At 40.0% G+C, this 12,435-nt stretch overlaps 1 protein-coding gene across 1 annotated transcript; it reads right to left on the bottom strand.

The window, feature by feature from the left end:
- Window positions 1-407: 407 nt before the first annotated feature.
- Window positions 408-11,330, bottom strand: mep1a.2 (meprin A, alpha (PABA peptide hydrolase), tandem duplicate 2). The gene is made up of 15 exons (XM_061091085.1): window positions 11,301-11,330; window positions 11,048-11,182; window positions 10,925-10,949; window positions 10,782-10,835; window positions 10,643-10,680; window positions 10,485-10,560; window positions 10,280-10,397; window positions 9,936-10,111; window positions 8,148-8,369; window positions 7,346-7,492; window positions 6,290-6,505; window positions 5,733-6,179; window positions 3,915-4,088; window positions 3,425-3,629; window positions 408-558 (listed from the first exon to the last, which is right to left on the bottom strand). The coding sequence occupies exons 1-15, from the start codon at window positions 11,328-11,330 to the stop codon at window positions 408-410; spliced, it is 2,214 nt and encodes a 737-aa protein (XP_060947068.1).
- Between the last annotated feature and the right edge of the window lie 1,105 nt (window positions 11,331-12,435).

The raw sequence follows: 12,435 nt of genomic DNA, 5'->3' as shown, positions 1-12,435 counted from the left end.
ATTATGTGACATGAATAACATAGCCTGTATGCTATGTTTGCATACCCACTATATGTATCTCAAGTAAGACATAGGAATAAAGACAAGAAAAAGAAAGGGTTTTGGTTACACTAGGTGCGATTTAAATAGTTATTTCCAGTCTTGCGTTATTCACAACAGAAATAATGTAGCAGAAAACACTTGATTACTTTTATCATACAAATAAACCACACTCAGGACATAGAAGTGCTGATTCCGGTTTCTACATTTGGAAAGCTTTTAGATCTGTCTCAATAAACAGTTTTATTTAAAATATGGGGACGTATTAAAGAAAGGCCCAAGATAAATATCCCCAATATTGAGTTTACAGTTAATGTGATTTCACTGCTGAATGATGCAGTGGACGAGTTCGTCCTCCACAGAGTGTTTCACTGAACTCTCCTGATGACGGTGACAATGGCTATTGTCAGAACTACTGTCCCGGCTGCACCACCAATCAGAGCTCCCAGAATGCCGCTGTGTGTGTTCACTTCCTCACATCTTTTTCCAGTGTTGTAGGTGGCCTGAGTTGTGGCACACCTGAAAAGCAGCAGTCAGTCACACACATCAGTTAAAATCATTTAAACCCAAGCTTGTATTTGCTATAGTCCTGATGCACTATGCTGTGTCACCAGGCTAGCAAGAGTAGGTTGATTGATTTTTATTATTGAGTTTTATGGGACAGTTTGACAATTTAAAACTTGCTCGCTTGATTTATTTTAAAGGTTAGATCATGTCAAGAATAATCGAGATCTCACCGATGAAATATGAGCTAAGAGCATTAAGTAACATGTAGAATTACTTCTCTGGTTTGCTTATATTACCTCTATAATGTTTAAAGTTACATGCGTTTAACACAGTAACGTATCATGTTAGAGATGAAAAAGTTGGAAATGTAATCAGAATCTTTTATGGTTTTTGGGTTGATGTTGGATTTTTTTCAATAACGTTTAAATTACTTTTTTTCCTTTTCATATGTGTTTCTTTTCTTAAGAATAAAGGTTTTAAGTTGAACATTCTTCGACTGTCTTGAAAGCATTATGCATGTTGAAGAAGTAATTGGTTGTGTTCAACCATGAAGTGCAGGATGAGAAGCTCGATGGAAGATTACATGCTGTGCGAAGCTGGTGCAGCTACACAGAAATGTGACACGATGTTTGCAACGTGACACGACACTTAATATATATGATAGAAAATGCTAGAAGTTGCTAGATTATACCATATAAGTTCATGGCCCAAGACTGGCCATTTCTATTGGTAGTGTGTCATTGTGTAATGATGAATTTGTAAGCTTTATAGTTCAAGAGAATATAAAAAGACGTGAGAAGGGTGTTGGTCGGTTCTTCTACGGCTCCTTTACACACAACGAGACAAAGACCCCCTCCTCAGCCTAGAATCAAGAGAATGGGAAAAACAGACACTTCTCAACTTAGAGAAAGTTTCCACAGAAGAAATATTCAAATTGGAAAATATGCACTCCGGAGAAAAACTTTTAAAATAGAGAAATAGCCAACCAGCTGAAGATTGCAATTGGATTCTGAAGAGACACTGCGACCAATCTGCCATAAAAAGACTTTGACTTTTAAAGAAGATTTTTAGACTTTGTAATGAGTTTAGAATTCAAGTTTCTGGTAGGAAACAAGTTTCGGATAAAGCGGTGCTGGCATTCATTCCTTCTCACTAAATTAATATTAGTTCTCTGAAAGCGGCAGTATATAAATATATAATCAAATTCACTCTTTTTATTCATTTGTATGTTTTTCTTGTATGAATCTTTACTTTTTGCTCTCTTATTACACTTTTTTTTTCTCATTTTAATACATTTAGTCTTTTACTTCTTTTATTATTTTGACCTATTACTCTTTTTTTATTAAAAATGTAATGTTGCTGATTGCATGTAATAAATAAGAAATTAAGATTTAATTAAGAAGTTGTGGACATTTGATTTATGCTTTCAGTGTGACAGTAAATTGGGATGTTGTATGTTTTAGAACAACTTACTGATTCTTAAATGTTACTCTAGTCAAATATTACATCAGATTATTAGGGCTTACAAAGCCACTAATTACTTTCCAAGCACCTTCCAAGTGCACTGATCATGAGAGGAGAGCTGCCGTGAACGGGCGTGGCTGGAAATATTTTACTCATAGGGCCTCTCAGTATAATACTATTCCAGTGGAAGTAGGGTAGACGTTAGGATGAAGGCAGTGAGAAGCCAGGCATGTCACCGGCCATCAGCTTAAATAAGTAACAGTGAAACTCTAATAGGGTAAATTCCTAGAGGGAAACTTCCGCTGATGTTGGACAGTTTCAGCCTGTCAGATATTTTCTTGGGTGCCGTGGTAAAGAGGTTGACTATCTACCTAGAAAGGATAAGGTTATTGATACCTCAGTGCAAACAACTGGAATACCAGCTTGTTTTGAATGCTTGGAATTTGATCTGGCATAGAAAGCTGTTTCACTTGATTCCAGTCGTAGTTTTAAGATTCTTCTCCAACCACCTCCCGGCTCCTGCTCTGCATTTGCATCTCTCTCTTTGTTAAACGTCAAGAAAGATAATCATGAAGAATACATAAGAATATAACATTTCCAGGCTTGGGCTGAGAAATGCCTTAAAATGCTACTTTTAATTGTTCGTAGAGTAACTATCTTTCAATCCATCCATCCATTATCTGAACTGATATTGACTGAGAGGCAAAGTACACCCTTGAAAGGTTGCCGGCATATCGCAGGGCCACAATGAGGCATTTTCAGACATGAACTCCTGAAGATGTCCGCACAATTTGATCCGGGTTTTCTCCAGAGTTTTCCACTAACACAGGAACAACACAGCAGGAGATTGTTTCCTCAGACAAACAACACAGAAATCTCCGAAGCGATCAGGTGAGTGGTATCACAGCAGACAGAGGCAGGATGCAATGTAACATTTCCTTTACAGCTCATCGACACCTGCGACAGCCCTTTTCACCAAAAGCTCTCATGACATCTCCGTCTGTGTCTTCAGCGTGTATGGCACAACTTTTTACTCCTGAGATGTTTGTATTTGTTTTGTATTTTTCACATTTCCTTTTGTTGTGTGCTGGACGCGTCATCAACAGACCCAAACTATCTGGAGTTTTAATGAGGGGGACTGGCCACAGAAAGTCAGGAGGCAAACAACCACTCACTTTATTGTGAGCTTAGCTTATTGATTCCCAGGTTTATATATAAGTTTATTCGCAAACATGGGCACAGGAGCACCAGCCTGATGTCAGTGATGATTATCATTAGTCTGGGCCTAGTTATTATTATAATATTTATGTACATTTAAACCTGCAAGGGATGACCAGCTCAACTGTCGATGTTTTTTTCTCAAATGTAGTCACACCTTAACAAATATCAACCCCTGAAGCAAAGAAACACACACCTGCATGAGGCTTTTCCTTCACTCTCCACACACACGCCTCCATTAAAGCACGGGTTGGGATGACAGGGGTTGGCTGCTCGTGCCTCTCTGTGCTTTGGAGCCTGCGCCCTCACTTCCTTGTCACCGATTGGCTTCTGATCTGTATTCTCAGTTGCTGGTGATGCAGGTTTGACAGGCACCTCAGACTTGATCAGGTAAGTCAAATCTATCAAAACAACAGGTTAATAATGATGCTCAATAATAAAAAAACATATACAAACTGTATGGCAAGATTTCAATTGGTAATTAAAAAAGTGATTTCTGAGTTATGTGAATTGTGCCATTATTTACTAGTAGAATCTGTGGTAAAAAATTAAATTTCCCATCTACCTTGACAGACTGTGTATCACATACATATCTCTCTCTCTCTCTCTCTCTCTCTCTCTCTCTCTCTCTCTCTCTCTCTATATATATATATATATATAAAAGAGCTGATATTTGACATGCTCACCATTGAAATCAGCAGTAATGATGAGGTCATTGTTCTTGAGGAAGCTCCTTCTGTGCAGATGATTGTGAGACATGAACGTGCTCCAGCCAAAGTCTGGGCCGCGGTAGCACCTGCAGCTGGCATCCCACTCGGCCCCTGAAGCATTGGTTGGCTTGTTCCAGCGAGCATCGGAGTCTCAGAAGAAAGTAGACGAGAAAAAAAAGTTCATCAATCATTCTTCGTTCACGTCAACATCATATTAGATCTCACAAGGAAACTGCACTTCTTTTCAATTTACATATTTGTTGATAAAACTAGATGTGAGGTTGAGCGAGAATTCAAGACTTGAATTGTTCACACATTAAAGCGGTTATTCATAGTGACAAATTCATTCAATAAAATGTTTTATATAGATAATTTTATTTAAAGGGACTCTTACCTTTGTTGCATTTTTACACTTTTTGTGGATAAGGTTAAATTGGTATTAATAAGGTAATGACACTCTAAAATGCAAGACAGACCCACCAGGAGTTAAAGCAAACAATTATTTCACTCTCGTAATATTTAGTGAAAACTTCAACCAATAAAATTCTTCGGACCGAAGGACCTTATTGGCCGACAGACCTGTCTGTTTGCTGCATGGAAACAGACAGGAAGCCCGTCTGCTTCTTCTGGCGCATTCGGGCCCGCGTCATCAAGGCGCGTCCTCAACTATAGGGTTTGTTTTGATTCCACGGCAGACAGTAGCGAGTAGCGACCGTATCGACCATAGCAACTGACGATGGCAGACCAAAGTGGTCCACGGCGTACTGAAACAGCCGCTCCCAGGGGGAAAAACAAATGAAAAAACACCGCGGATGGGAACGAGGGGGTGGGGCATTGGAGGAAGGCGGGATGATTCGAATGTGCTGTAATTCTCAAATGCAACAAAGGTAAGAGTCCCTTTAATTAAGGAATTATATTTTCATATGAAAAAACACATCACAAGCTACTGTAGGGTTCGCGAGGCATTTTAGAGTAACTTAAACTGATTTGGATGGCTCTTCTGAGCAGTAAAGCAAGGTATCATATAATATAATATAATATAATAAACATTGACATGTAGTCACCTTACCCATGTAGGTCCCTTGTCAATGCCTGTACTTGAAGATTGGTTGCAATCATATTCAAGTTGGAGTTGTCTTATTAAACATATTTTACTAAGCGTTTGATATTGAGCATACAAGCAACATTTGCTTTGATTTGTAGTTATGTCTCTTAGAGTCCGATATTCAGTGTCCCTTGTATTTTCTCTCCAGCTGAATCTACATCATCTACATTAGGTTGACTAAAGATTTGTCATTTGACAGATGGAGATGGAGCTGAAGTAAATATTAAGAGGGGAAATTCCCTGCTGTCTGTGTCCACAGGTGAAGACCAGTGATAAAGTACAAGTACAATCTTGATAATACGACCTGCTTATTTTAATTTGCTCTGAAACCTTAGAACTGAACAGCCTTTTTGGATGATAGGTGAATTGTCTTCAAGAAACACAAGCAAGTCTAGTTTCCTAAACACACTTGTACAACTACAGTACTTTTATAATTATTATTATTATATAATTATTATTATTATGACTATTAGTAGTGTTGTTATTATTAGTTTATGTAAAATCACATGTGGGCCGAACAGGTCATTTCACAGACCTCATTGTCATTGGGACTTATCTATAGTCCCAACAAAACATTTGACAGTTTCTGATCATAAATGTTGTCATTTTCAACTGTTTATGAACTCAACTAACTGAATTCCATTCGCTTCCATTGCTTTTGGATGAAGCTGCCTGTGATGTCGGCCTACCTGTGGTGAAGCTTCTTGTTGAAGACATCCTCAGTTTGACATCAGGATCCTGATCCATGGCAATGATGGTCGCTTGCCTGTTTGCCGCTGGCCACTGCATCACCCCATCATTTTCTCCGCTGCAGAGGTGCAAGGTCATGCCAACATAGTCTAGATAGGCAGGCTCTTTTCCATTTGGATAAACACTGACGCCGAATGAGTAGCCCTCTGAGTTGTAGAAACAAGTGCTTTTGAGGACGCTGCCAGGAGAAGTGGTGGTGAGGAGCCCCGTGAAATTCTGAATCTGCCAGACGGCATTGGGGCAAGTGGTCTCTGTGAGAGTGATGTCATCAATTAAGATGGCGCCTGATGAATCGGATGAACCTCTGATGCCTTGGAAGAAATAACGGAACTTCTCTGTCACCTTGAGGGTCACATGGGCTACTTTCCAGGCATCACTCCCATCACCTGAGAGACAAAAATCACAAAAACAAACCTGTGCAATAAACTCAACCACAACACAGAAAAGCAAGAAACCTTAAACATGTTTGGAAGTGTGCAAATGGATGAAAAAATACCAGTGATGGTGTGGATTTTCCTGACACTGTGCACAGTCCCTGTCCCATCATCAGTCCTGATCCATATCACCAGTATATCCCCAGCCCGTCCGCTCATCTTGTAGAAGAACTGCAGACACTGTTCGTCTCTTTTGGGGTAGAGGATACGGGACTCGAGCAAGGCACTGTTGCCAATCACACCTGAAGCTGTGTCAAACTTCATGAAGTAGCCAGAATCTGAAAGAAAGAAGTGGTTATCAGTACATGTTTTGTTTATGAGCCTTAAATGGCATATAAATGCTTGAAGACATATCTTAAATTTTTATAATACATCTTTCGTTTACTAGTTTTCCATTCATACAGTTTATAAATGATAGTTGGTCTGGACTATAGTATCTGAACTAATTTAAAATGGGCTGAATTTTCTTTAACAGGTATAAATGACTGTTTAGTTTAATTAGTTTAGTTTGATTTATTTTATTTTATTTTATATCTGTTTAACTTCAGTTGTGCCAGAGATTTTACTACAGAGCTTTTCACACCTGCACAACACTGCGGGAGTTTTTCTGCACAGACGTTAACTATAGCAACAAATCCTCTGCATTATTCAGGCGAGAGGTGAAGCAGCCGGGTGCAGCAGACAGAGTCAGAAAGTGACGTATGACCTCCACTGTGGAGATCACGTGATTTAACAGGTTCAGCTCTTATCACCACAAACTAACTTGACATCATCAGTGTCTTCTGCGTGTATGACATCGCTTTTTAACCGGGAGATATTTGTTTTCTTTTTGCCCTTTTTTCATTTTTTCGTCTGTCTATCATCTGGAAAGGGATCCCCTGCTGGGCACTCACATTGCATGGCTCACTGGGGAACTTCAGCTAAATGTTTTCAGTTTTAACATATGGGCTTTTCAGAATATAGGCGCCTGTATGTATAAGAAAATGTATGTTTGCCAATCATATGTGACAGATTCGGGCACAGTTTGTCACAGTTCATTCATTCATTCATCACATTATGCTCATTCAGCTTCATGTCTGATCTGACTTTGTTTAGGATACATTACATATGCTTAGCACCTCTGCAGCGCCCTGCCAGGGTGTGATCGGTGTCGGCTGGACTGCTCAGCGTCTGCACCCAGTCTGCGTTCTCGTCCTCATTCTGGATCATTCCACAGATGTTGATGAGCTCAAACGAGCACTGGTCCAGAAGGGTGTGTGTGTTGGCTGCAACAGAAAGATTATCAACAGTCAACCTACGCTGGTTAAGCACCTGCCATCTATGAAAAGATGGAGGTACCTTAGCAAAGACAGTAAAGTGATTAAGACAGATTAAGATTAACCTCCACACTGTGTGTAAAAGCATTGTTTACATTTGTGCATGTAGATCTAGCTGTAAATGAAAACAACAGTATCCCAGTAACTTATTCAAGGTAAAAAAGTGGAGTGACTGGCTATAATGATCAGCAGTGCACATTTACTAGATGCACTCTATTGTTAATATAGTTTGGAATTGTCTTTTTAACTTTTATTAGTGTGATTTTGACACATCATACATTCATTACAAATACAACTAATCAGGTGACCAGTGCTCTGGAGCAGTCATTGGGGGCGGGTGGTGCAGTGTGACACAGACATTCACAAGAGTTAGAGGTGCTATTCTCCTATTTATATTTTGCGTTTCATAGATCATTAATCCAAAAATATTGATTGGTGCAAAATAAGAATGTAAATGTAAATTAGTTCCAGCAACACAAATACAAACCAGGAAGCCAGAGAGCTAAAGTGTTTCCATGGTCACCGGGTAAAAATCCTGTGACTTTTTAAGCAATGATGCAAATATGTTAAAACACACTAGAACCAGCAGTGAAGAGACACTTACCACAGTCGTACATGCGGTTGAGCCTGGTGATGTCAACAGCGCTGAAGTCCAGCCGCTGGCCAATGACTTCGTTAAAGTACGGTATGGTGGTGGTGATGGTGGGTACGCTCTCGTTCTTGTTGAAAGACAGCGGCCTGTAGTGCATGATGGACTCGTAATCATATGGCGTGTTCAGATCTGTGATGAAGTCATCCTCATACTTATTGAAATTGTGCTCCATTCCTGTTTGGGGAGAGTAACCTTGTCACTGACAACCTCAAAGTTAAACATACATGATTTTAACAAAAATAAAGCAGCCAACAACTATATTCTATGGAGTAATGGCATCCTGAGCAGAGAGTCACTCCTTAGTTAAAGTTTTGAAGTCTCTGAGTCTGTTCTCACGTTCTCTGCACTAACATAAACATGTGCTGTGTCAGAAATCCCTCAATAATCCCTAAAAAGTCCATTATAGAGTTTTGTATGTATAATTTTGTTTTTGTTGTGAATAATTGGTCCAATGGTCAGTAACCGAGCAATATACACTATCATGCATTGTGCTCAAGAGGAGAGAGGGCCTCTTGTCTCAGCCTTCTCTCTCTGGGGATTCTACTTATTCTTATCAAAAATATCGTAGACATCATGAGGATAAAGATAGACTTTGGCAAACCGTTTTAAAACTGTCTGTTTTGGCACATTTCTCTAATTTTTTCGATACCACAGTTTTTTTTATGACCAGCCCAAGACAAATATGAAAATTGTGGTGGTAAAATATGTAGTAAGAGCAGAGCAGTGCACCGCAGCACGAGGTAGGGCACACAAGTTTATTTATCAATTTAAACATGGTAATTCAATGTGCTTTTCCACTGGCGTACATTGTTGTTGTTGAACGTCATGATCCTGTGACATAATTAAAGGCTCAGAGAAAATGTACAGTTGTGTCTAAAAGTATTTATTTTTCCTTTTGCCAATGAGCTCACTATAGAGTACTCAAAGAAGTCTCTATATTGTGAAGTAGGGGGTTGTGAATGAGTGGGTGATTTCAGACATAGCAATGGCCGCACATAGTTAGTGCATGTGTTTGTGCATGCCTGTGAGTCCCTCTTTGTGTAACCCTTGGCCCTACCCACATTTATAATGCAAGATGGTTACAGGCCTATTGCACTGATTTCACCGGACTCTGGAACACCCATAGACTGTATAGAAAACAAAGCGAGGGAGGATGTGTGGCTGTTGAAGCATTTGTTTTGGGCTGAGAAGTTTGTGCTAGTGCGACATCTAATGGCAGTGAATGTTGTCTATGTAACCATTAACTGATAACATACCTGTCTGACCCGGGCACTTCTTCAATGTCAGCAAATGTGGATGAATCCTATTTTCTCAAAGATGGCTCCTGTTATTTCAGGACGCTCTTATCACACTTTTTGTTCAAGTATTCATGTTTCCAGTAAGTTTGGTTTTGGTTGAGCATGTGTATCAGCAGAACATCAATACAGCGTAATTTAATAGAAGTCTGTGGTGCGGAAATGCTATCATGGTTGTTCAGACTGTCTTTTACAAACCCTAAAATGTCCAAGTTTTCAGCCAAATGTATAGAATCTATAAATTAACATTTAAGACAAAATCAAAATCAACAGAGGGAGATTGTGTATTATAACAACAATCCTTTTCAATTGCATTCAAATAAAAAAAAGAGTGAGTTAAGATTTAGAGTTTGCTTTTTTTTTTGTCGGATGGGTGGGGATTCTGCTGGGTGTCCCCGAGTATGTCTCAAACTGTCCCTGAAAGATGAAGTACTTTTTCACCCACCGTCTTCAATCTGGTCCCACCAGATCTTAACATAGTTGTCTCTGTCCGAGCGGGACTGTTCGTGGTAAAATCCCAGAGCGTGGAGGAGCTCATGCTGCACAATGGCCTTAGTGTCACATCTGGCCCCGATGGACACATTCTGTCCTTTTTTATCATCGCCAACGTAAGACCAGCATCTAGAGTGATAGAAATGAAATTCATCAGCTGTCTTACCGTATCATGAGCTTTAAGTATTATTTTGTCACATCAGCAGTGTCTTATCTTTGGTTCTTAATTCCTCAAGTTTGATGACTTTACAGCATGGCCCATAAAGTTGTGCAACAAACCAGCAAACTGCAACTCACCCTGACAGCTTAGTGAAGGAGATGTAGCTGCTCTCTCCTGCGTATGGCTTGAAGTCCACACAAGATCTCAAGCGGTATTCCTCAAACGCCTGGAGGATCACACCTTTGGCATTCAGTTCTAAAGATATAAAAATTAATTTACCAGTCAGCACATGTTTTACCTCTGCATCAGATTACATATTGATAGAAATAATGCATAGTGTACCTAAAGAATCAGTTAAGATGTAAGGGATGGGAAACTTCCATCTTCTTGTTTCATCGAGGATTGCATTTCTGCTGGGCTGCACGACAAACGGGAGACTCTCAGGATGTGTACGTTTATGTTCTTGTTAAACATAATCTCCACACAGTGAGTATACTTACATTACCAGCGATGTCTCCCTCAAATAGGTGTTTTAACGCTAAAGATTGAACAAAACCACTGTCAGAGATCAGAACTTCTGGATATATAAATATATAATTGAACAAAGTGCATTAACACAGACAGGCTTTGAATATGTACCTCTGTTGATGTCAGGTATGTCATCCCTCAGTTCACCTGCATCTGCATCATCACCTGGAATTGACATGTTTCTTTTGTTAATGCTAAAGATAAACAAAAAGCTTCTTTATGTGAAATTGATCAATTAATAAATTAGAGCTAACCTGTAAAGGTCGGAGCAGCTTGCACCTAGCGGTCAAAGAGAGATACATCTTGCTTTTAAACATCCACAGAGAAAACTGTTCAATTGCTGTTTGTAGGTGCATTAAAATTATAAAATTCTTTACCGTCAAAACTGCCAAGATACTGGTCAGCACAGCAATCGTCCACAAATTGTCTCCAGGGGCCATGTCGATGTTTTCTGATAAGCAGCGTGTCTCCCCGATGTCAACACGTCCATGAAGACAGCAGCTGCAGAGGAACTTTGATCACGATTATTGTGTTTAATGAGTAACAAGCGTTTCACACGTGTCCTTGTCGTCGCTCGTACGGCTGACCTGTTGTCAGTTGCTCAGCCAGTGGCAGCAGTAAACTACCGACCCTGAACACAGGCATTTGGTTACAACACATGTTGATACGGGCAGATTTTACAGCCAATTAAACAGACGGTTATGCCATTTATGGTTCACTAAATTGCCCTTATGTTTCAGTTACTGCACTTTTGACACCGTCGATCATGCAATCCTGTTGTCGTGTTTGGAGAACTCTGTAGGGGTTAAAGGTGTTGCACTCAGGTCCTTTCAGTCATACTTATCAGATAGAATCTTCTCTGTCCACCTGAGAGATTACTACTCTGGGATGGCCCCACTTACATGTGGTGAGCCCTCAAGGATCCGTTTTAGGCCCCATCCTATTCTTCTATGTAAGCTGCCCCTAGCATAAATTTTTGAAAAATATGATGTCTCTTTTCAGTGCTTTGCGGATGATGTTCAATTATACTTTCCCTTTAACCTTAAAACTAAGAGTTCCTTGCAGCACCTGTTTGACTGCCTAAATGACATCAAATCATGGATTAACCTAAACTTCCTCACACTAAACGAAAATAAGACTGAGGTTATTGTGTTTGGACACCCTGAACTGCAGGATGTGGGCACCCTTGGCCCTTTGGCTGCTAATATTCACTCCTCTGTGAAGAGTCGTGGGATTCAATTTGACATGGGAATCGACAAGCAAGTTTCCTCTGTGGTCAGGTGTAGCTTCTTTCAACTAAGACTCATAGCCAAGTTAAGGGCCTATCTTCCACAAAATGATCTAGAGAGGGTGATCACTGCCTTTATAACATCTCGTCTTGACTACTGCAATTCCCTGTATGTAGGCTTAGACCAGTTGTCTATGAAACGCCGCAGCTTTTCCAAATCCTACTGCTCGCCTCCTGACTAGAAAGAAAAAGAGACCATATTACACCTGTGTTGCGCTCCCTCCAGTTGCTCCCTGTTCCTTACAGGATAGATTTAAAATGTATTGTTAACTTTTAAGTCTCTAAATGGACTTGCACTGCCTTACTTCTCCTGACCAGAGGTGATCGTTCCTTTGCAGTAGCTGCCCCAAACTTGCGGAACAGCTTACCACTCCACATTAGATCTGCCCCCTCTCATGCACCCTTCAAATTATTACTAAAATACCCATCTGTTCTTCTTGGCATTCTCTCCGTGTTGAGAACTGTTTTATCCCAGCT

Source organism: Limanda limanda, chromosome 18, assembly GCF_963576545.1.
Source record: "Limanda limanda chromosome 18, fLimLim1.1, whole genome shotgun sequence".
Classification (NCBI taxonomy): domain Eukaryota; kingdom Metazoa; phylum Chordata; class Actinopteri; order Pleuronectiformes; family Pleuronectidae; genus Limanda; species Limanda limanda.
The sequence above is the reverse complement of the archived record's forward strand: the minus strand, read 5'-3'. Positions and strand labels throughout refer to the sequence as shown.